Here is a 26,232-nt window from a genome sequence, read left to right as displayed (position 1 = left end):
TGTCACATGAGTCAATTGGAAGCCGCACCCATGATGTATGGATTCCTATTGGTCCGAAGGGCCTGAGATCTCTGAACAGTACATCTCTGTGTGCCGAGGAGAGCTGCTACCGGCACCTAATTCGTAGGTAAGTATCTCCAGAAGCAGGGGGTCCCCAGAGCTGAAATTAACGGGGTTCAGTTCCGGAAAGAGATATATTTATATATTTACATAAAAATTTGCCCCCATGGAGTGCCTCTATAAACCCTCAAATAATTTTAACACCGAATATGTAGTATGGGTAAGAGTAAAAAATAAAAAATAAGGGGGGAGGGGGACAAAAGACTTGTTATAGTGAGGCTACCTAATCCATACTTCTGGATTACAGACCTTTTGCATATTTCCTCTTATCTATTAAGTAAAAAAATAAATATACACACACTTTTTAACGATAGAGAATGTTGATACCTGCAAAAGTTTGCAAGTAGAAGTTCAGACATTTATGCAAGGTTCAAATTAAGTCAATTCTTAACATATACCATTTATTACAGGCTAAAGTACGTGAAATGTTGGGCATTACTGAAATCGCTACTTTCAGATTGGTCAAAATCCAGGGCATTAAGTAATAATCCCAGAAGATCAGGGCATTACTGGCCAATATTGCCCTGGGCTGGAAGAATTGTAGGCCCTAGGCGAAGACGAGGGACTTTAACCCAGGCAGGGCATAATTGGCCAGTAATCTCCTGTTCATCAGGGATTATTACTATTATAAGATAAATGCACACACACACACACACACACACACACACACACACACACACACACACACACACACACACACACTGCAGACAGACACACAAACAGCAACTCTCCATTCTCACTGTGTCCTGAGGCAGGGGTCACGGTCTAGCTGTTGACTCCTGTCCAATCACCTGCCATATCAGAGAGATGCTCTAACAAGTGAAAGCTGATTGACTGGAAATAAAAACTTGGCAAGGTGCCACAAATTCCAGGTCATTAATGAACAATGCCTGGAATTTTTACCAATCAGAGAACAGGGATTTCAGTAATGCCCGAAATGTAACAGCGTTAGCCTATAATTAAGTAATAATCAAGGAACAGGGATTTACTTGCCAATACTGCCCTGGCTGCAAGAGTTGAAGGCCCGAGGCAAAGCAGAGGGACTTTAATCCAGCCAGGGCATTATTGGCAAGTAATGCCCTGTTCTCAGGGGATTATTACTATTATATGCTAAATGTTTTTTCTCCCATAAATAGACACTTTTGTATAGTTATATAGATTATTTTTTAATTTAAATAAATTTGTAAATACATTAAAACACCTGTATTTACACTCACACTGCAGCTAGATATCTATCTATCTTTAATAAAGAATACCACTTGTGAGCACATTCACATGTTAGACAGATCTGCAACCCTGCCTTTCACCATTATCACCTAGCATACAGTGCTTCCACTGCAGTAAGGGATTCAGGGAATTGACATTCAAATGGGCACACGTGTCACCGTTTGCCCGAAATCCATTTGTACATGGAACCCTTATAATCAAATGCTCACTGTTCACACGGCTTATAAGTACAGCATGAAATGAGATGCAAAGCCAGTCAAACCACTCACAGACACACACACAGACACACACACACACAGACAGACAGACAGACACACACACACAGACACACACACACACACAGACACACACACACACACACAGACAGACACACACACACACACACACATTCTGCAGCTACAAACACAAAATCAAACACACTTTGCAGACAGACACACAAACACCAGCTCTCTCCTCACTGTGTCCTGCGCAGAGCTCTCTGCAGGGAGGGAGTGGAGGAGGAGTCACTGTCTAGCTGCTGACTCCTGTCCAATCACCTCCCCTGTCTGAGAGCTGGTCTAACATGCAAGAGCAATGCCAATAATGCCCTGTCTAGAAGAGACTTGTATATAGAGGTGCTTTGACATATTTACAATTTTATTTTTATAAAAAAAATCAATATAACTATACAGAAGTGTCTTTATGAGAAAAGCCTACATTTAGCCTATAATAGTAATAATCCTCTCAGAACAGGGCATTACTGGCCAATAATGCCCTGCCTGGGTTAAAGTCTCTTCTAGCCAGGGCATTATTGGCCCGTAATGCCCTGTTCTTCAGGGATTATTACTAGTATTAGTAATTATAGGCTAAAGCTGTTATTCCGGTCACTATTCATTCAGTAATGGGCCGGAATTTTTGGCACCTTGCCGTTTTTTTGTTTCCAGCCAGTTTGCTCTTGCATGTTAGACCAGCTCTCAGACAGGGGAGGTGATTGGACAGGAGTCAGCAGCTAGACAGTGACTCCTCCTCCACTCCCTCCCTGCATATATATCTATATCTATATATATGCAAACTCTGCAGAAGCTAAACACACACACACACACACACACACACACACACACACACACACACTCTGCTGCTACACACAAACTCAAACACACTCTGCAGATAGACACACAAACACAAACTGTCACTGTGTCTTGTGCGGAGCTCTCTGCAGAAAGGGGGAAGAGTCACTGTTTAGATGCTGCCTCCTGTCCAATCACCTCCCCTGTCCGAGAGCTGGTCTAACAAGTGAAAGCTGATTGGCTTGAAATAAAAATGTGCCAAGGTGCCAAAAATTCCAGCCCATTGCTGAATGAATAATGCCCCGAATTTTAACCAATCAAAGAGCAGGGCGTTCAATAATGCCCGGAATTTAACAGCTTTAGCCTATAATCATCAAAAGTGCCCAGAATTTTTGGCAGCTGGTGAAATCAAAGAGCCGGGATTTCTTTACTTACCTTACTGCAGGCAGTGGTGGGAGTTAAAATCTCCTGGGGTGCAGAATAAAGGGGGCTAAAAATTATCCGTGAGGGGAGAGAGGGAGCTAAATAAAATCTGTCCAGTAATGAATGCCTTGCGGGGATTATAAATAATGTTAAAATGTTATAATGTTAAAATGTTTACATTCATTATTTAATTAAACATGGTAGGGAGGAAAAACATACATACCTGTTTTGGGGAAATAATGCACAGCAAAGAGGTGTTGCAAATACCAAACTGCAAAAGGAAAAAAAAAAAATTCACGCACATATCAAGGCTAAACATTTTAGTAGCAAAGTGTAGGGAGAGAAAGAAATAATGTCGGACTCCTGTAATTTGTTGAAGTCTTTCCCCCCTCATAATATGAAGGTTATCCGCAAGAAGTTTCAGAATTGTTTCAGACTTTTTCATGAAGATCCTTGAGGCTTCTTCCTCTCTTATCTTCAATTCATTTCAATACGGCAGTGTCTACTGTAACGTGCCGAAGACCATATCATGCAAAGAATATGTAGCCCTCTTCCCCCTGCAAATGAATCCCTCCAGTATCATGTCTGCATGCATTACGTATACAATTCGATGGGAAGGAAGGATAACCACAAAATAAGGTGTGGCTGAGAAAAATGGTCTTTGAAGCGGGTTTAAAAAAAAACAAAAACCAGTATTGACGATATGAGAATAAATGAGCAAGCACCTACAGTAGATAATAGGTAGAAGTGATGATTAAGATGAGCACTGTGGACAGATTATACACAAACTTCTAGGTATGAATAACCTTACTTCACACTACAGAAATGCTAACAAACCCATTGCCTAATCTTTAGTTTATAATATTCATTTCTTGTCTACAATTCGTTTCTCAGAAGATAGAAATAACAATGGCAATTGTAAAACCGATCATAATAAAATAAGTACTTACCAGAATCCCACTAATCCTACTTGTATAGGGGCACTCATCCATGGGAACCGCTTAGAGGGGGTAAAAAAAACATTTACATAAGAATTTACTGTATGATAAGGAAATTAAAAGTATGCAACATATATACTATTATGGATCGAACTTACTTTTAAAAAGGCTTTCTTTTCCAATGTATTCATTATAAATGGAGGGATAGCTGTAAATAAAAGTACAACATTTAATGCATAGAAATGGCGGTACCATTTGAAGTTTAAAATGAGATGCGATGTATGTTTAAGTTTGGCAAGTAACCAGTAAGAATCAGGCTGAGTTCTAAATAACATTTCCCCAGAAAATCTGGGAACTGTATTTGTTTTGGTGAAATGCTTTTTTTACAAGAGAATTCCAATATAAAAAGATGATTAAACATCTCTGGTTTCAAAGCAATGTGAACTCAGAGCTTCACAAGCATAATACTATGATAAACTACAGTATAGAACACAATATTGCATTCATAGGCCTACATTGACCAGGTTAATTAGTGGGGGAGTGGTGTTATCGGTGTTTAATGCAATTTTATTTATCGGCCTATTCACTAAAGCCATATCGCAATTGTTAAATCGGCAGTAAGGGACATTTTATCAAGACGAGAGGTCAGAGTTATTTTTAATGTGGTGTATGCAATGGAGTAGTTAACGACACATTATCTATTAACACTATTTATTAAACATGGAGATGCGAGACTACCGCCCAAGAATTATCACCTACGAGTTTTGCATGTTGGCATTGTGCCTACCTTGCCTATGTTTATACTGGCTACTATATACATAGACTAGATCAGACTACCCAACCTACAATACAGGATTGTAGAACATAACATATGAAGCCCAAGTAGCCATCTAGTCAGTCAATCCTACCTAGTCACTTTGGTAAAAGGCTTAAAATTGGCACATATAGATGTTATGCAATTTGTGTTTTATTTATTGGGTGTTTGTTGTATGTTAACCCTTTTGGTGCATTAATAACCTCAGGTATCAAAGGGGCCAAGTTATTTTCTGTCAGTTTTTTTTAAAAGAAATACTATTACATAACAGTATTGTGTTAAAAAAAAAAAAGGGGTAATTATTCCTCCACACTTGCCCCCTCCCCCACAATTTTATCACTAGCAATGATGAACATTGATTTTAATTCGTTATCGTGTATTTATATCGCTCATGTTATTTTAGGCATGCAAATGGAGCTACCTATCACAATCCATTTATGAATAAATCATTCTTCATTAATACATTGATACAGTAATTCTGTACTATTTTACCACAAGCCCACTTATTAATAATGCCAAATTTTAATAAAGATTTATACCCATAAAATGTCACGTGTTACAATAACGGCTGATTATAGAAAATGTAAAATAGGTGATTGGCTATTGTATTTGCCACTTGGAAGTGCACTTTTGCCATTTCAGTAGTGGGAGTGCATGAAAAAAATATGTACAAACCCATGCCAGGAGCAGCCATCAGAATCCTAGAGACAACCACTTGAGTGATTGCCTGTTTGGCAGCATTGGCAGATTCTCCAATTCGGTTTCCATTCTCATCCGTAACTGGAATACCATGTTTCAATTCCCTGTACAATGAAACAAGAGTGTTCACTACGGTTGCACTAGTCATTCTGACTCTCATTATGGAACCCTGTCTTATATTATGTATTTCCTATAAATCACATTTTACGACTTCAGATAATGATCAAATAGAAATTGGGAATTGTGCTTACTTCATATGGTTGAATAAATGTGTTATGGTCAGCGTCATGCCATGTTACCAAATAGTCACCTTCTCTTATTAAAGGCCACACTCCTGGGTCTGTCCTAATTTTGAAAATGGGTTTGTCTTCACACTGGTACAGGCACATTTGCAGCTATTAGGTGGTAAATAAGAATCTAAGCAACACTAATTAGCAAAGTTGGGCAACAATTGTCACTTGCGTCAGCTTTCTCGACCACTAGCTCAAAAAGCATCAATTAAAATGTACAGTGGTCAGAACACAAGTAGTAGGGATCGAAGTATCAAACTATGTAGAAATGCATGGGTTACTTTTTTCGTAAACTTTTTCTATGTTTCTAAAAGACTTGGTTACTTCAAAATATCTCCAATGCATCTCTCTTTCGGGTGTGTGAAAACTAGAAAACGGTGCTGATAATAGAAATCCATGTGGACTCGGTACTATTGGGAACAATTGTCCAAATTGTTATTGATATACAGTATTTGTCTTAACTCTGTGCCCAGGACATACTTGAAAACGAGAGGTAACGCTCAATGTATTACTGCCTGGTAAAATATTTTTATAAATAAATAAAAAGTATACATAAACCCTATGTTCCCTTAAAAATATATACACCTAAACCAAATTCAATGACATGTTGTAGATGAGGAACTGGGTAACAAAATACAACAGCAGTTCATGCCATTTCTAAATTTGCATACTGCTGAATGGATATGACAGGCTGTAGTAACACTGCCAGTTTGATCAAATAAAAAAAAAAACTGACAATTTTGAATTAAATAAAGTAGATAAAAAAAACCTAGGCGGAACTGCTCCTTTTAAAGTAGTTGATTTAGCCATTTCTATCTTCTGGCAAAAAACAGCAATAATTCCAGAATTCAATTTCCCAATGTCTGTCATAATTATAGAATTATGTCTTTAAAACATTTCACATATCAATTAATTAGCTTTGTACTGCGTCAATAAAAAGCACATGACGGTAATTTGAAACATTAAAAAAATCCGCTGAAACAGTAAAAGAAAAATAGAAAAACTGTTTTACCTTTGCCTCATTAACGGAATATTGATACAGTTAGCAGCAGCCACAGCAGCGAAAGGAACAAATCTTCCTATTAGTGGTGAGACATGCTATAAATAGGAAACAAAATATATAGAAAGACAAAAAATAAGAGTACGTATTTGTTCTATTTTTCAGATTCGATGTAGGTGTGATACCTTTAGACATAACAACATTAAGAGTTCTTCATGGATTCAATTATATAGTGTGCAGGGATTTAGAAACCTCCCAGGTCTCTTGTTCATGTTTACTGTGGTAGAACTGTTAGAAGGCAACATATATGATGAAAAGGGGAGGAGATAAACTCTGTAGAGAGTCTTCCAGTCGGTTGGGTAGAAGATTAGCATCAATCAGCAGGAGCTAAATATGCTCCAATACGTGTCAGAGGTGGATGAATAGTCTGAAAACAAGTGATCTGCTTGGATGTTTTCCCACAGGACTTCTTGCATTGGTGTCTGATATGGTGCATCTGTGGGAATTCATACTGGTCTGGAGGGCCTTCTTGATTTCTCCAACATCATCCACATTGGTGCATTTTCTACATTGTATAAGATTATACCTCATTGCTGGATTTGCAGGTGAATTTTCCTTGTATATTGATTGTACAGGCAGACCTCGTTTTACAACGCTTCGCTTTACAACGAATGGCTTATCCAACGCTATGCAATGCATACCTATATTCATTTTTACAACGCCAAAATGGCTTATCCAACGCTCTTACGATGCTTTGCAACGTTGTGTATATATATATATATATATATATATATATATATATATATATATATATATATATATATTCACATAAACAACGTTGCAAAGCGTCGTAAGAGCGTATATATATAATATAATACTATATAATATATTATTTATTATGTTATATTATATATATAATACAGTGTATACACTATATAATTTATGTGTGTGCTGCATATCTTATTGCCTGCATAAAATATTTGGTGTATTTTAGTGTTAAAAATGCTTTCAGGAACGGAACCTTTCATTTAAACAGTGTTCCTATGGGAAAACGTGTTTCGCTTTACAACGCCATTTTGAGTAACGCATTGTGTCGGATAACCGAGGACTGCCTGTATTCTTCTAAGTCATGGTGATGGTGGTCTTTGTACATATATGTCTGCATGTTTTAAATCTCTAGATTGCAGAGCTATGTTCTATCTACTTCACTATTCTGGTTAGATGCAAATCTTTTTTCTTTTGAGAATGTTGGATAATTTGTGAGGCTGCTTGAAGACAATCATAGTTAGTTCTGGGAATACAGTTTTCAGTCTTTTTTCCCAAAGGGAGCGCGAGTGGTAGATCTTACTGATACCTTTGAGTTGTGTTAGAATATTCTTGCCAGTTATGACTAGAGCTAGCTTTTCAGTTTTCCTTTTTTATTTTACGATAGTAACTTCTCTCTTCGGACCTCTATGGCTCTTTCAAATTTTCTGTCTATTTGACAACGTACTAGCCTTGTTTCATGATGGCATTACAAAGTGTTTTGAGAGGTTTGTCCCTTGTGTTGGTGTTAGAGCAAATTCTATGATACTGGAGAGTGTCTGAAACTTACTGATTGTTTTTTGGTTTGACTAGGAAGCAGGTTTTATGTGAATAGCTATATTGGTCTGCAGGCTTTCTGAGATGGCCGTTTCAATGTTACCATCTATTTATATGACTGTAGTGGTTGAATATTCCAAGGTCAGTTTTATTTAGGAGTGGAAGCTTTTAAAGCCCTTGTGAAACTGTCAGATTGTTCACCTTTTGTCCAGATAATTAAATCATTTTTGAAAGTCTGAATTTTTCTTTGTGTTTTTTATAATTTCTTTACAATGGGATCTCTGAATAGGAGGATGGGAGTGGAGGGGGCAAGGGGTGATGGTCATTCTTGTTTGTCACACCATAAAGATACAAGTTTTCAGGTCTGTGTACAGCCCCGTTCTTTAAACACAGGCAATTAGGAAAGAGATTACAATATTTACAAACATTTTGGGAAGACTTTAAATAATCAAATGCATCTTTTTTCTTTTAAAGTGTCGGTCACCCAGTGTAAATCATACTACACATTTAGCAGTCATTAGTCCAACTGAATTCTCAAGAAGACTGCGTAGCTTAATTATAGTACATCCCCTAAGAAAATAAAAAAACAAACCTGACAGAAGCCCGAAGAAGCCAAATACAAATGATGTGGCCATTATAGTTCCTGCTAATGCATTAGAAGATGGGATAACTATTTTCCCCATAATTTTTGCAGCGCAGTGCAGTATGTTTATTTGAATGGAGCTGCTCTAAAATATCCCGATATTGATTGCCTGACATAATACATTATTAGGTACAATAATGTCCGCTACATAGCTGTGTAGATTCAGCTTCAGTAGAAAGTGTTTGGTTTTGTTATCAACCAATCTGCATAAAATATTTGTTTAAAAAGAAAGATAAAAGGGGGGAAAAAAGGCAAATCATTTTTTTTTAAGCCTCAGAGACGTATTTTTTAAAACCTTTAATATTTGGCAATGTCAACCAAAATTATGTTAACAGTAAAAAACATCAGTATTCGGTTCCTTGCTACAGAAAGTTCTGCAGATGTAAATTTAAGGCAGCCATGATAAGTTGATTGCCGACTGCCGAAAATTCATTTGAGTGATTTTATCAAATTCAATAAATATCCGTACATGTTTATTTAAAATGTTTATGATGTCAGTACGAGTGTACATATTATCAATATAAACTAGCAGTGTGAATAAAGCCATATAGATCAGTGGTTCCCAACCTGTGCGCCGTGGCTTGCCTAGAGGGGCGCCGCGAGTATCCTCCCCACCATCCCTCCGTTTATCCCTTCCCACCATCCTTCCTTAATGCTGGCCGGGCCGCAGGGAATTGGCTGCAGGTCAGAGGAAGCCGGGGGCGGGGCTTCCGCTTTGTGCAGAGCACACAGTGAGTGTGTGTGTCTGCCTTCCAGCTCCTGGCTCCTCTGTCTGCTGGTGGCTGCGCGGTGTCCCGTCCCCTTCTGCCCCGGGTGATAGGAGAAGGTAGGGGGGGGGGGGGGGAGTTGTACATTTGCCTGTCCAGTGACTGTGTGCAGGGGGAGGCGGGGAGCTGCCTGCACAGATCTCCTGCCTTTCCTCCTCCGCCTCCCTCCCCCCCAGTCACTCACATCCGTCGCTGCCTCTGCTCTCCACTGTGTGTGTGTATTTGTGTGTGTGTGTGTATTTGTGTGTGTGTGAATGTATGTATGTATGTGTGTGTGTATGTATGTGTGTGTGTGTGTATGTATCTGTATCTCTGTGTGTATATCTGTGTGTGTGTGTGTATCTGTGTGTGTGTGTATCTGTGCATGTGTGTGTGTGCGTGCGCGTGTGTATCTGTGCATGTGTGTGTGTGTGTATCTGTGTGTGTGTGTGTGTGTGTGTGTGTGTGTATCTGTGACTGTGTGCAGGGAGCTGCCTGCAAGGATCTTCTCCACCCCCCAACCCCCCCAGAGTGTGAGAGAGAGTGTGTCTGAGAGAGTGAGAGTGTGTGTGTCTGAGAGAGTGTGCAGAGAGAGTGAGTGTGTATCTGTCTGTCTGAGAGTGTGTGTGTGTGTGTGTGTGTGTCTGAGAGAGTGAGTGTGTGAGAGTGTGTGTGTGTGTGTGTGAGAGAGTGAGTGTGTCAGAGAGTGAGTGAGTGAGTGTGTGTGTCTGAGAGCGTGTGTGCCTGAGAGAGACACCAACTGCGCACTGCAACTGTTAGGTATGTATATACATCTTTGTTTTTACTTTGGGCTCCGCGGAAAAATCCTGATCGCCTTGGGGAGCCTTGAAAAAAATCCTCATTGCCTTGGGGAGCCTTGAACCGAAAAGTTTGGGAACCACTGATATAGATAACTAGAAATAACCAATCGATTTACAAGTACAGTAATGTTTTCTTTTAAATGGTGTATGCGATAGAAAAACCATTAACAGCTAGAGAAAGCCACATTAGACACTTGATAAACCAGATAACAATAACAATGCAGTTCCTTCACAAAGCTCTACGTTTTGTGGTGCATCTACGTCACTTACTCTTAGAGAAGAGACATAGGTATATCCCAAAACGCATATGTATCATCACTACTTTATAAATAGTTGTTTTGTAAACTCCCCAGTGTCTGAATCGATTTTACTGGGTACTCAGAAGTATATTTAACCGGTTTTATATAAACACCTGTTGAGTACAAAGAGTTAGAAATGAATATTAGTTATTCTGGTAATTAGAGTGAGGTTACAAAAGAAGCACAAACATATGAAGTACCTTGGTTAGTGCGTTAAGTCCTAGAGCTGTTGCAACAGCACCTGTGGTGGCAGAAACATATGCTGTTCCCAGTTGGCTAAAACAACAAGTAGAAGAAGTGTTTGCAGGTGCACAATAAGTTTGTGTTAAAACTGAAATGTATAAAAATGATACATCATAAACAAGCAAGGTTACAAAAAAATGGCAATATTAAAGAATAAGGTGGATTTTTAGTATGTTTAGAAAATATGCTATTACATTCAGGTTTCACGTCAGTGTTCTCAACAGGCAATGTGCTTATACATTTCCATACCGTGGCTCTTTTCTTTGTCAAGGAAACCCTTAGTGCATTTAAATAGAACAATGAAGTCTTAATGCTGAAGTATTTTCAGTGGAAATCAAGTAATACTTTAAAAAAATGTTTTGCCCTTTTTCATTTTTGCTGCAATCTAGAACATCAGGTGAAAAAAAAAAAAGAAGAGGAAATAGACATGCCTGAAGAAAGAAGTCAGAAAAGGTAGTAATTTAATTACACTTTCACCTTCGTCATATATGTCATCACAGACCAAAGATTAATTCCTACCCACGCCTTAAAATATCCAGTCTCAATTTTTAGACTTATTTTGAGTGTCTATATGTTAAATGTAATCACACCCCTAAAACAAACACTGAATTAAACATACAAAAGTAACTAAAATAACATGTACTACCCTAATTGAAAGAAAAACCTCAACATCTACAGACTAGTACATTCTCACTGTATTATGTTAACAACAGGTGCAACTGCCGGCTGTGAACCGCTTGACAAGTAGAATCTGTGACTCTCTCACGGACACTCCGCTAGATGGACAACAGCTGGCTGTAATGGCCCATCAGATTAACACAGTGGGGGTCCCTCTGTTTTAATGGGACTCACTCTGTGAATCCTACCGGGTTCCATCTGTCTGTAAGAGACGCGCAGTAAGAGATAGACTGAATCAGTCACTCTACAGAGGCGACCAACTTTATTCTAACTCGGCTAGTTCCGCAAATTTGGGTATATCCCGGTGATGTTCGGTTTTGTACCGTTTTCGGCCGGAGTGTATTGCGTTATTTTCGCGGGTGTGATTTAAGCATTTTATTCCCGCTGGCTGCAATACTGCAATGCCGTGTAAAAACACATGGGGGCGTTTGCGAGCTGTTGTCTTTAAAGCCGTCCCCTATAACCCCTAACATACAGTACTGTACATTTTTATTCATAGTGTACATGTGCAGGGGGTCTCCGGAGCTAAACCGCATTGGTTTCAGGTCGGGGGACCCCCTGCTTCCCGAGATACAGGCCCCTTTATGAGGTGCCGGTATCCCTCTGCGTTTAAAGGTCCCGATCACGTGACCGCGACCTGTAAACCAAGCAGAGGGATACCGGCACCCCCTAAAGGGGCCTGTATCTCGGGGATCAGGGGGTCCCCGGACCTAAAACCACAGCGGTTCTGCTCCGGAGACCCTCTGCACATCTACACTGTGAATAAAAAACATATATAAATAAACACTCGTTCCTTACCTTAGCGGCTATGTGCTACGGTAACGAAGCATGTATTTTAATAAGATTGTACAGTGAGCAGGGGGTTCCGAGCCAGAAATTAATGCTCAGGGGAACCCACTGCTCCTGCACAATATTATTAAAAATACAGAAATGCTGCTTCATTACCATAGCGTATAGCCGCTAAGGCAATGAAGGGGTTAACCCACCGTGCCCGCTTTATTGTGGGTAGCGGGGGTGGGTGAAGGGGGTATTTGGCCCTTGGTGTGAGTTTAGGACTTGCGGGGGGGGGGGTTGCAGGTGCACTTAACCCCTTCACGACCGTAGCAGTTAATACCGCTACGGTCATGAAGGGGTTAAGCCCTCCCGCTACCCCTAAACCACCACCGTTGGGGCTAATACCCCCTTCACCCACCCCCACTACCCACAATAAAAAAAAACCTCACACACAGCAGCCGCCAAAAAATAAATAAATCTAAATAAATAAATAAATGACTATAAATAAATACATTTGAAATACATTTTTATTTATAGTGTAGATGTGTAGGGGGTCTCCGGAGCTGAACCGCGTTGGTTTCAGGTCGGGGGACCCCCTGCTCCCCGAGATACAGCCCCCTTTATGAGGTGCCGGTATCCCTCTGCGTTTAAAGGTCCCGATCACGTGACCGCGGCCTGTAAACCAAGCAGAGGGATACCGGCACCCCCTAAAGGGGCCTGTATCTCGGGGAGCAGGGGGTCCCCGGACCTAAAACCACAGCGGTTCTGCTCCAGAGACATTCTGCACATGTACAGTATAAATAAAACACACACATCAATAAAGAATCGTTCTTTACCTTAGCGGCTATGTGCTATGGTAATGAAGCAGCATTTCTGTATTTTAATAATATTGTAGTGAGCAGGGGGTTCCCTGAGCCAGAAATTAATGCTCAGGGGACCCTCTGCTCCTGCACAATTTTATTAAAAATACAGAAATGCTGCTTCATTACCATAGCGTATAGCCACTAAGGCAATGAAGGGTTAAGGCAGAATAAACAATAAATACATTACATACATATTTTTAATGTGTGTTTTAAACCTCACTGCCTTCACTGTAATCTATGTAAAACCCCCTCCCCCTATTGTGTTTTAAACTTCCCTGCCTTCACTGTAATCTATGTAAAAAACCCTCCCCCTATTGTGTCTGCTAAGCTTCCCTGCTTTGACTAATCTGTGTAAGCCCCCCTCCCCCTATTGTGTCAGTTAAATCTGCCTGGCCTGTGTTTTCTGTGAGTGCAGTGTACTGTATGTAAATGTGGGGAGGGGGATCCCGTGTAAATAACCACACCCACTACCCACTTGCACATGGCCCCTCCTGTGCTGCAAAAAAGAGACAAAAATTAAAACATACAAAGTAATGTCCCCATACCCCTTAATCACCATAGCGGTTATTAACCGCTACAGTCATTAAGGGGTTAACCCACCCTCACCCACCACTCGGGATGCCTACATACCCTCCCACACTAACCCCCCCCCCGTGAGGCCTAACCACCCAGTACCCACAAGGGAGGCCTACCCACATACCGTTGGGGAAACCCCCCCCACACACCCAGTACCCACAATAAAAACAGTACAGTGACCCACAATAAACAGCATTATATTTATTAAATACATTACCCACCTCCTGTGCCCCCCCCATAAATACAAGATTTATCCTTTTACATACAGAGTTCATAACGCAGACACACGCGAGTCCCCGGTGGGCTGGCGGGGCACCTGGACAGACCTACAGTTTACCAGCAGCCCTTTTTACACAGGTTCTGGAGGCCTGCTGGTGGATCCCGCCAGCACCATGGCCTCCAGGTGGTCTCCTTGTGTCTGCGGGGCCTCGGGTGGTTCCCTTGGGAGTCTGGGGAACTCACGGGTGCTCACTACGGGTCCATAGGCCAGGTTTATTTTTTTTACATTCAGGGTTGGTTCCGTGGTTCTGCGTGGGACCTCTGGAGACCACCTGCGGGTATCCTCAGGTATCCCAAGGGTATCAGGCTGGTGTGGTTCCACGGGTGACACATGCGGGGATGAAGCGGTGGTCTCACATCTGTGGGGGCACCGCCGACCCGTAGTCTGCGGGGATGACTATGTGTGGTCCCACTTCTGTGGGGGCACCGCCGACCCGTAGGTGCGGGAATGATGATGTGTGGTCCCACTTCTGTGGGGGCACCGCGGACCCGTAGTGAGCACCCGTGAGTTCCCCAGACCCCCAAGGGAACCACCCGAGGCCCCGCAGACACAAGGAGACCACCTGGAGGCCATGGTGCTGGCGGGATCCACCAGCAGGCCTCCAGAACCTGTGTAAAAAGGGCTGCTGGTAAACTGTAGGTCTGTCCAGGTGCCCCGCCAGCCCACCGGGGACTCGCGTGGGGCTGCGTTATGAACCCTGTATGTAAAAGGATAAATCTTGTATTTATGGGGGAGCACATGGGGTGGGTAATGTATTTAATAAATATAATGCTGTTTATTGTGGGTCACTGTACTGTTTTTATTGTGGGTACTGGGGGTGGGGGGGTGTTTCCCCAACGGTATGTGGGTAGGCCTCCCTTGTGGGTACTGGGTGGTTAGGCCTCACGGGGGGAGGGAGGGGGGTTAGTGTGGGAGGGTATGTAGGCATCCCGAGTGGTGGGTGAGGGTGGGTTAACCCCTTAATGACTGTAGCGGTTAATAACCGCTATGGTGATTAAGGGGTTAGGGGACATTACTTTGTATGTTTTAATTTTTGTCTGTTTTTTGCAGAAGCGGAGGGGCCATGTGCAGGTGGGTAGTGGGTAGTGGGTGTGGTTATTTACACGGGATCCCCCTCCCCACATTTACATACAGTACACTGCACTCACAGAAAACACAGGCCAGGCAGATTTAACTGACACAATAGGGGGAGGGGGGCTTACACAGATTAGTCAAAGCAGGGAATCTTAGCAGACACAATAGGGGGAGGGGGTTTAACATAGATTACAGTGAAGGCAGGGAAGTTTAAAACACACAATAGGGGGAGGGTTTTTTACATAGATTACAGTGAAGGCAGGGAGGTTTAAAACACACATTAAAAATATGTATGTAATGTATTTATTGTTTATTCTGCCTTAACCCTTCATTGCCTTAGCGGCTATACGCTATGGTAATGAAGCAGCATTTCTGTATTTTTAATAAAATTGTGCAGGAGCAGGGGGTCCCCTGAGCATTAATTTCTGGCTCAGGGAACCCCCTGCTCACTGAACAATATTATTAAAATACAGAAATGCTGCTTCATTACCATAGCACATAGCCGCTAAGTCAAGGAACGAGTGTTTATTTATATATGTATTATATTTATACTGTACATGTGCAGAGGGTCTCCGGAGCAGAACCGCTGTGGTTTTAGGTCCGGGGACCCCCTGCTCCCCGAGATACAGGCCCGTTTAGGGGGTGCCGGTATCCCTCTGCTTGGTTTACAGGCCACGGTCACGTGATCGGGACCTTTAAACGCAGAGGGATACCGGCACCTCATAAAGGGGGCTGTATCTCGGGGAGCAGGGGGTCCCCCAACCTGAAACCAACGCGGTTCAGCTCCGGAGACCCCCTGCACATCTACACTATAAATAAAAATGTATTTTAAATCATTTTTAATGTGCCGATGTTTGCGCAGAGAGAGCAGCGGTTCTCTCTCTGCTGCAAACACATCTCGCCCCCGCCGGCCCATAGTATAATTGATGTGCATATACAGTACTGTATGTGTACAGTACTGTGTTAGGGGTTATAGGGGTTGTTATACAGTATATATATATATATATATATATATATACTGCATTACAATTCATGATTTTATGCCATCTGGCGGACACGCAAAGCATTGCAGCCTAATAAATCCTGAACCATTTTAAATTAACACATCAGCCGCGCGTCAGCCGGGCATCACCCCTGGCTTGGAACGCGGCATGCTCCAGGTGAACAGTGTCACATTCCAGGAACCTGCCAGGTACAAACCGGTGATTTGTTTGAATAAAGTCTGCCGAAGCAGTACCTGCGTACTTCTAATAGGCGATCGCGTGACTTTTATTTTAACCACAGTATTGTAGTAGGGGATCTCCGGAGCTGAACCACATTGATTTCAAGTCCGGGGACACCCTGCTTCCCGAGTTACAGGCCCCGTTATGGGGTGCCGGTGTCCCAGCATCCATGTTTAAATTCTCCCGCGTCAGGGCCCACGTGATAGGGAGATTTAAACAAAGCAGAGTGATACCTACAGTCAATAACTGGGCCTGTAACTCATCCTGGGTGTCCCCGGACCTGAAATCAAAGCAGTTCAACTCTAGAGACCCCCTGCTACAAAACTGTATTCTTAAAATAAAAGCCCAGTGATCGCCTATTAGAAGCACGCAGGTAGAGTGACTGATTCAGTCTCTCTCTTACTGTGCATCTATTACAAACAGGTGAAGCCAGGAAGGATTCACACAGCGCGAGTCCCATTAAAATGGAGGGTCCCCTGCTGTGTTAATCTGATGGGCCATTAGCCTGGCCGCTGGAATCTCGCAGCGTAGGACGGGATGGAGTGCAGAATTCTCATGGCAAGCGGTCGAGAACCAGCAGTTGCACCTGTATATGGTTGCTCTTTTTCCCAGAACCCCCTGCTCAATATGAGACAATTTTTTTTATCAAACTTACATTTCAGCTTCATCTAAAGATATTCTGCCTTAATGGCTTATCCTAGGCAGGGACTTTTCAAACACTTAATTTCCAACCCCTTCACAAGAGTTCAAGGTGGTTTTAAAAGGAGCCAAAAAAAGTGGACAGGACAAAATGATATATTTTTTTTAACGTTTTTGTTTACACACTATATGGGATTGTCCCTTTAAAAAAGTGTAATTAATTTGCTTTTAACTTGAAAAACATTCTGCCAGGTGTGATTCAGACACATTGTGGTCCTTTTAATTCTACAAGTCGCAAGAATCCAAGTCTATGTTGGCAAAGAAATAAAGCAGTGAAAGCCCAAGCACCACGTGGCTGTCAGGCAGGTATAAAATAACCCATAGAGCTGCAGTTCAAGCTGCCGTTTATATATATATATATATATATATATATATATATATATATATATATATATATATATATATATATATATATATATATATATATATATTAAAAAAAAATGTTCCCATTCAATACAATCAATACATTCTGCACACCGACAAGTGATTCGCCACGCTGCAGATCGATCTGTTCTCCTATAATCAATAGCTGGCTCCGGGTTATTTAATTCAGTTCTTGCACAGCATTTTGGGCAATGTAGTACCTGGAATGATTGACTGGGCAGTTAACAGATTCAATTGGTTCACTGCTAGAGAGAGGGCGGGGCTCAAGAGCCAGAGTCTATCAGAAGGGGAAGTCACTTTGGAAATGCTTCCTACATTAGAAACATTAAAAAAAATGTCTTTAAAATTTTTTTTTTTAAATGTATTTTTTCATAGTACAGAACTGATTTAAAAAAAAAAAAAAAAAAAACACATGTAGGAAATTGCTTTGAACTGCTGCTTTAACATAGTAACAACCATCATCCTACCTTACAGTGATTGGTGCATCGCCACTCCTATTTGTGTAGTTAACAATGGCATTAAAAGACTGGTTAATCCACTGCCAAAAAACCACAGCTGGCGTTGTTCTAGAAATAGAAAACAGCACAAAGTATTTAGTTTCTTGTTTGACGTCTTCGAGGCAGTAGTTTGAAAGGCTACATTTGAATATCTGTGCTACTGCAGTATTTGTATGGGCACTTCAAACTATTTCTGAATAATCTCCGACAGATGAGTAAAATGCTCTAACTTTCCATGTTCATGTGTTGTCCCAGAGCAGAATATGGAGTGAGAAATACTAAATGCAGCAATACCCATTGGTCCTCGGAAAATGTTATTTTGAAATCCAACCTGTATAAATGGTCACTACTGCTTATGCAATTATTAAATGCAGAGAATTAAAAAGAAGGAACACTGATAAGATAAACAAAGTAATGTTTCTAACATTGAAGACATTATTTTAGACACAAAACTATTGCTTAATTAATCAAGTACATAGAATTGATGGTCATTGATACAATTTTGGAAAAGTATATCAATTATATAAAACAATATCTTTTCAATCATCTTCTAATGCTATTTTTCATAGACTTGTGTGGGAGTGTGGAATTCTGGGCCTGAGAATTGGATTATGGCAGTGGTGCGCAAACTGGGGGGCGCAAGTTTATTTAGGGGTGCGCGGGCTGCGTGAGGGGAAACCTGGGGGCGGGCAGAGCTGTGCACGGGCGGCCAGAAGCTCCGTGCTGAGGCTGCTTCTCTCCTCTGTCAGAGGGGGGCGGGGCTTTCCTTCCCTGCACACAGACATCCCCTCCTCCTCCTGTGTTACCCATCCCAGTTTTCAGCAGCATGGGGGACAGGAGGAGCAAGCTTACAGTAGTACTTCCCCCCCGCCCCCCAGGTGAAATCTGTGACTTATGGTTTTGTGTTGTGTCTGTGTGTGTGTGTGTTGTGATTGAGTGTATGTGTGCCAGTGTTGGTTGTGATTGAGTGTGTGTTTTTTTGCACACACTCACAGCTCACTGCACACACTCACAGCTCACACTCACTCACAGCCCCTTACCCCCCTACCTCCGGTGTCAGCTGCTGAGGCATCGTGGGGTTGCCTGCGGGGATCGGGGCTGGGGGGGTGATTGGTGCCAGGCTGGGGTGCGGGACTGTTTGCAGGAGGGGGGGGGGGGGAAGTTGAAAAAAAATTGCTGCCAGGCTGGGGTGCGGGGCCCGGTGTTGGGCTGGGTTGCGGGGCTGCTGGCGGAGGGGAAAATCAATGCCGGGCTGGGGTTCGGGGGGGGGGGGGGGGAATTGGTGCTGGTAGAAGTGAGGCTGCTGGGGGAAGTGCAAGGGCAATGCTGGGGTAAGTACGGTGGCTGCCGGCGCCTCACTCCACCTCTTCACCCCTCCTCCCGATCGGGCGCGCGGCGGCCATTTTTTTCAAATTAGCACGACCCCGGTTATAGCGCGGTCGGATCGGGTGGCCCCCGAGGACCGCGCTATAACGGGGCAGAGATGTATTTGTATTTACATTTGTATACCGTTTAATAAAGTTTTTTTTCCCCTCATGTGATTGATTACATCAGGCAGGGGGGGCCCGAGAAATTTCATGGATGAAAAAGGGGGGCTCGGCATAAAAAGTTTGCTCACCCCTGGATTATGGTATGGGGTCTCAGACACATTATGGTATACGAAGACTACTCTGGTGGCAAAAGGGTTAATGAGTTTGTGAATAGTTTGTAGGAATGTATGAGGTCAGAGAGAGCAAGATAGTGGGCAGACACTAAACTGTTTACCAAGAGAAAAAAAGAGTTATTGTTAGCAACTTCAGGGTCATATGCAACTAACAAGATAAAACAGTTGTTGACGAAGGAAAAGTGGGTGAAAGGCTTATTCTGTTTAGATAGGTATAATAGTTATTTTCATAATCCTTATATGGACATTCCATTAGATTACATAGCAGGTTGGGGAAAAAAAAAAAAAAAAAAAAAAAAACACATGAACCTATTCAATTCAACCTTTGCTAAATTTCGACAACATACTTTATCCTATATCTATACTTATAGTATATTGATCCAGAGTAAGGCAAACAAAAAACCCCAGCGACATATCATCCAATGAAATCTCATAAGGGGAAAAATAAATTCCTTCCTGACTCAAAGAATTGCTCCCTGGATCAACATCCTTCTCATGTTTACTTATTTGGTATATCCCTGTATACCTTTCCTTTCTAAAAAATATGTACAACTTTTTTTGAACAAATCTATTGTATCTGCCATCACAGTCTCCATTGGTAAGTAATTCCACATTTTAACTGCTCTTGCTGTAAAAAAACATTTCCTTTGTTGCTGGTGAAATCTCATTTCCTCCAACCTAAAGTGATGACCTAGAGTCCTTTGCACGGCCCTTGGGATAAATAGTTCTTTTGAAAGCTCCTTATACTGTTCCCGAATATATTTGTATATAGTTATCATATACCCTCTTAGACGCCTCTTTTCTAATGTAAATAAATCTAATTTAGCTAGCCTATCCTCATATGTAAATAAATCTAATTTAGCTAGCCTCTCCTCATAAGTTAGATTGTCCATCCCCTTTATTAATTTGGTGGCTCTTCTCTGCACTCTCTCTTGTTCCATAATGTCTTTTCTAGGGTTGGTGCACAAAATTGTACTCCATATTCAAGGTGTGGTCTTACTAATGCTTTATAAAGAGGCATAATTATGTTTACTTCCCTTCCATCCATTGCCCGTTTAATGCAAGATCTTGTTTGCCTTTGCAGCTACTGCATGACTTTGGGCACTATTGCTAAGCCTGCTGTCTACAAGCACTCCTAAATCCTTCTCCATCAAAGATTCCCCTAATTTATCCCCATTTAATTTGTAAGTTGCCTGTTTATTCTTGTTTCCCAAATGTATAACCTCATATTTATCTGTATTAACCCTCATCTGCCATTTACCTGCCCAAGTTTCCTATCTATCCAACTCCTGGAGAGATACATTACTCCGATTCCACAACCTTACACAATTAATAGTCATCAGCAAAGATGGATACTTTCCCCTCTTTGCCAACCTCCAGGTCATTAATAAACAAGTTCAAAAGCAGGAGTCCCAGTACCGATCCCTGAGGTACTCCACTCACAATTTAAGCCCAAAATGAAAAGGTTCCATTTATGACAACCCACTGTCGTCTATCCTTCAACCAGTTTTCAATCCAGTGCAAACATTCTTACTCCAATTTGCTTTATTTTATACACCAACCTCTTGTTTGGAACCATATCAAAAGACTTTGCAAAATCTAAGTAGACCACATCAACTGCATTAAACTGGTCTAAATTCTTACTTACTTCCTTAAAGAAACTAATAAGGTTAGTTTGGCATGATCTATCCTTCATAAATCCATGCTGACTATTACTAATAATTTTGTTTTCCCATTAGGTATTCCTGAGTATTATCCCGTATTAAGCCTTCAAGTAGCTTCCCCACTATTGAAGTTGGGCTTGCAGGTCTGTAATTCCCCGGTTGTGATTTAGCTCCCCTTTTAAATATAGGCACCACATCTACTTTAGGCCAATTTTGCGGTACTAAGCCTGTGGAAATTGTGTTCTTGAATATTAAATGTTATGGTTTTGCTATTACTGAACCTAACTCCTTGAGAACTCTTGGATGTATGCCATTGGGGCCAGGTGCCTTATTTACCAATTGTTCATTAATAGAGGAGGTTGTGGCTTCCTCCTACGGCACAGGACTGAAATTGATTCTACCCTGGTAAACACAGAGGCAAAGAATTTGTTTAATGCCTCTGCTTTTTCCTTCTCCAATAATCTGCCTGCCCATTTCACACTGAAAGGGTCCTAATATTTTCTTTTCTGATTTTTTTGTTATTAAGGTACTTAAAGAACTTTTTAGGGTTGATCTTACTTTCTATTGCAATCCTTTTTTCCATTATCCATTTTTGCCAATTTGATTGCCCTTTTGCAATTGTGGTTACATTCCTTATAATTCTGATATGCTGCCTCTCTCCCTTCTGACTTCAAGAATCTAAACGCCTGCCTCTTCTTTTCCATTTCCTCCCCTACCTGTTTATTTAGCCACAATGGTTTTGATTTATTTCTTTTATACCTATTACCTAAAGGGTATACACTGATAAGGGTTTTCTAACAATGTTTTAAAGACTGCCCATTTACTGCATCTTGTACATTTTCCCTGCAAAAACATCATCCCAATTTATTCCTTGTAGATTAGTCCTCAGTTTATTAAAATCTGCCTTTTTAAAATTTACGATCTTTGTTGAACCTAAGTAATCCTGTTTTGGATAATTTCAAATGAGACCATGTTATGACACTGTTACCCAAAGGTTCCAGGACTTGAATATTTGCTATTACTTCTACATTGTTTGATATTACCAAATCCAGTATTGCCCCTCTCCTGGTTGGTTCCTCAATCATTTGTGTCATATAATTGTCTTTAAGCACACCAAAAAACGGTTTATTTTTGTTGTAATGCTAATCTAATTGCCCCAGTTTATGTCTGAATAATTAAAATCACCCATTATGCAAACATGAACTAGTTTTGATGCCTTCTCCATTTGCAAAAGTGTTTTAAGCTTCCTCAATCTCATTGATATTTGGTGGTTTATAGCATATTCCTACAAACATTTTCTTTATACTTTAACCTCCACTGCTAATTTCTATCCACAAGGTCTCTACATTTTCATGATTCCCTTCATAAACATCTTCCTTATAATAGGTTTTAGATCCTGTTTAACATATAAACATACTCCACCTCTTCTATTTGCTCGATCCTTCTGAAAAAGGGAATAACCCTCTAACCTAACTGCCCAATCATGAGTTTCATCCCACCATGTTTCAGTAATGCCTTTGATATCATACTGCTCCCTTGCAGCTATTAATTCAAGCTCCCCCATTTTATCTGTCAGGCTTCTTCCATTATCAAACATGCATTTGAATTTTTTTGGAGTCTGTACTATTATCTTATCTGCTCCTTCCTTCCTGCGACAACTTGGTTTAGTCTTTAGAAGTTTTCTAGTATTATCTGTATTTACTATGGGTGTCTCGCTGCTTGTCAAACTCGCACTTGCCCCCATTCTACCTCCATAACCCCTTGTTTACTCATCTATTCTATTTAGTCCGTTATCTGTTTCATTCCCCTCCCCCCTCCATCCTAGTTTAAAATCTCCTCCAACCAGATTAGCTGTATAATAATTGCCTAATACATTCGGTGATTTAGATATATGCAAATAGTTTTGTGTTTTGAATGGTCAGATCAAGTCTGTGAGATTTTATCATTTTGGTCTGCTTGCAATTGCATCATAATAAAGAAATCATTACTTGTTTTATTCATTTTTGGACAATCGGTTTTGGGTTCTCCACTACCACACTTGCATCCCAAGTTAGCATCTAAAATCACATTATAATAAACCTGAAAATCTTCCAATGGCTCAATGCTAAGAACACACTGCCTCATTAGTGCAACAAATATTATTTCTCACCTGTAAAAAGTCATCATGCAGCCGGTGATGGTCATATTCATTGGTACCTGAGCAGACATTCGTCCAATCAGGATCATCTTTTCACCAGTGTCAGGGTGAAAAGCTGAATCGTAGACATACTTTGCCCTCCATAGTTCATTTTCAGTGAGTCCTGGTGCCACTATACCTTGTCTTGGATTATAAAAACAAAGATTGTGGTGTAGAGAATTCTTTAGTCATTGTGGTGGAGGCATTCACAGAATTGGTTAATCCAGAATTTGATTGTGCAGGAAAAGCCTAAACCAGGGTTAAAATCGATTGAAGCAGCTTAGAGTCTTTTATTTAAAGAATCAAGCTGTACAACTATAAACCAAACTGTGCCCAATATGTTAAAGTCCGTAGCCTTGCTGATTGCTAATATTTCTGCGTAATGTAAAAACAAGGCGTGTGCATGCGTTAGGCTATCCATAAAAATAGTACTACATTTCTTAATCATGTATTGCAATTCAACAAAAATTAAGACCTTTCAATAAAGAGGTGTTTTTAGGGAATGAAGAACTCCATTGCTATACTTTATATATTGTTCCAATGTGACGGCATGAGGATGGTTTATGTGCAGTAACATGTATCCGCATAATTAATCACTGTTAAGAATGATGTACATTTAAGCTGCTATGTTCTATGTAGGAAAGATACTTATGTTAAATCAGTAACATTACAATGGGCAGAAGATTTACTCCCTGCTCATGCAAATCTCCTAGGCATATATCGATGATGCAATCTTAGTAGCGCATATACGGGTTAATGTGATATTAGTAGGTCATATACAAATGATCCAATATTAGTATAGCATATACGGATGATGTGATATTAGTGACTCAGTCAATAATGACTAAGCCAATTATGCTGAAGCAGGGATATCCTGAAAATCTGACCAGTTAGTGGCCCTAGCGGACTGGAGTTGGCCACTCCTGGCATATAGGGATGATGTGATATTAGTATGAAAAGGAGTCTTACAAAATAGAATTATTTGGCATATATTATTAACAATGAACACCTAAAAAACTCTTACACGAGAAACTTTTTTTTATTGTAACCACAAAGCTTTAAGTTGGTACATTGAAAATTAGAGATGCTCACTCAGTGTTATGGTTTGCCTAAAACCAATTGGTTTGAAATCTTGTTTTGGATTATGGCTGAATATGTGCATTTGATCATATATACTATATTTGATCAAATTCACATTCTGCCATAATCCAAAACCAGATTTTTATATACTGTATGTAATAAAGTAAGGTTGCTTTGGGAGCAATGTAGCCTAAAGTCCTGACAGAAAAAAAAATTATGTAACTGGGTGCTTGCTTTTATGCCTAATGGGTTAATAAAATGCAACCAATACAAAGTGAATGAGAGAAAAAAAACAAATGTGTGTCCCTGTAAATTATTAATATAAGTGCCTCAAAATCAATGAAGTGTATAACCTACACCAGTAATGTGAAAAATTCTAATTATATAATATGTGAGGTAAAGAAATCTAAATCAGCTCTACACCCTTGTATAGGACCGTCCTCTGGTCCCCAAAATGCAGTAGTCGTCCAAGTAAGGGGAGCACTTGTAGTTCACATGAAGAATATGTGAATGACAATAATGGTGTAGCCTACGGTGACAGTGAATTTAAACTAAAATCAATGTTGATCCCACTCACAGATTTCTATAATAAAGATAGCGTATCAGAGATCCACCTCTCTCTGATGGGAGCTCTACAATGGTCACTCTTCTTAAATCAGGGTCTCTGTATGCGTTTCGCTAGGCTTCATTAACAATCATCATAATTCGTGATGAAGCCCAGCGAAACGCGTTGAATCTTGCTGTGGGGAGGACTTACGATCCAAGTACTGGCAGCTGAATGTCCCAAGAGAGCTACTTGCGCCTTAACAAGATAGTGATGGGTATAACTAGTATTCAAAGGTCTTAATTCACATCCTTAAAGTACCACTCTATTTTTTTAATTAACAAATGTATAGCTCCACTTACTATTGAAAGAAAAAAACTTTACAGTAGATTAAGAAGCATCTTTCTGCTTTGTAAGCATACATGTTTGTAAACTAGGCAGAATAGCGTTTCCTCAATGTTAACTACATTAAGAATCCATGGAAGTCAAACGCAGTACCACTAAAGGTTTTTTTTTTTTTTTTTTCACAGAGAGGTAAAGCATATGAGGCTTAGGCAAGTCATAGGTTAAGAATGTGAGGCTCTTCTCAGCTCAGCTTTTTAACTATGGCTGGAATAAAAGGTATAGCTACTTCCGACGGAAGGCAACTGCACCTAATGTTTGTCAGAGTGCTTTCTTAATAGACAGGATAACTGCACCTTTGTGTAAAGCATTGGAGAATTTTCTGGCAGCACAAGGTTTACGTTTGAAAGATGTTCACCTAATGTACATAGGGTGTCTGTTTTCCCCAGCTCATTGATTTTTTTTTTAATATAGTGTTTTATTCCTGCCAAATGAAACCCAAAACAATGTTATACCATGGCTGCTAGGGACATTTCAGTAAACGTTAAAGAACCTTAGAGGCTCAGTGTAAGACCTTTTCTTTGATACATTTGTTTGAAAACATTTCTGTCCTGCCAGGTGGAAGCAGCAAGTTACAATAAAAAGTAGGCGCTATGTGAATGCTCTACTGCAGGCGTTGGGTCTTTTGAAACATAATTTAAAACGGCGTAGAAAAAAAAAGTAAAAATAAGGTAAGCAAACTGCATTACAATGCATAATATTGCTCAGTTTCACGATATGTAATTTGTGGGTGGGACGGTACCTTTATTAAGATCCAAGACCAAT

General features: G+C 40.6%; 1 protein-coding gene across 3 annotated transcripts in view; it reads right to left on the bottom strand.

Annotated features, from left to right (window-relative positions):
- LOC142495472 (sideroflexin-1) overlaps positions 1-26,232 on the bottom strand; it is a 53,020-nt gene that overhangs the window by 4,016 nt on the left and 22,772 nt on the right. For 2 of the 3 annotated variants that reach the window (XM_075601016.1, XM_075601017.1), the window contains exons 3-10: positions 23,415-23,585; positions 17,909-18,007; positions 10,848-10,923; positions 6,570-6,655; positions 5,244-5,371; positions 3,913-3,962; positions 3,767-3,816; positions 3,040-3,087 (exon numbers count right to left, since the gene is read on the bottom strand). In XM_075601016.1, coding sequence (XP_075457131.1) covers positions 3,040-3,087; positions 3,767-3,816; positions 3,913-3,962; positions 5,244-5,371; positions 6,570-6,655; positions 10,848-10,923; positions 17,909-18,007; positions 23,415-23,585 — 708 coding nt within the window. Of the gene's footprint in view, positions 1-3,039; positions 3,088-3,766; positions 3,817-3,912; positions 3,963-5,243; positions 5,372-6,569; positions 6,656-10,847; positions 10,924-17,908; positions 18,008-23,414; positions 23,691-26,232 lie in introns of all 3 variants that reach the window. The other variant, XM_075601018.1, reaches the window with a different exon arrangement.

The sequence above is a fragment of the Ascaphus truei genome, chromosome 5 (genome assembly GCF_040206685.1).
Source record: "Ascaphus truei isolate aAscTru1 chromosome 5, aAscTru1.hap1, whole genome shotgun sequence".
Classification (NCBI taxonomy): domain Eukaryota; kingdom Metazoa; phylum Chordata; class Amphibia; order Anura; family Ascaphidae; genus Ascaphus; species Ascaphus truei.
This window is presented reverse-complemented; position numbering and strand designations above follow the sequence as displayed.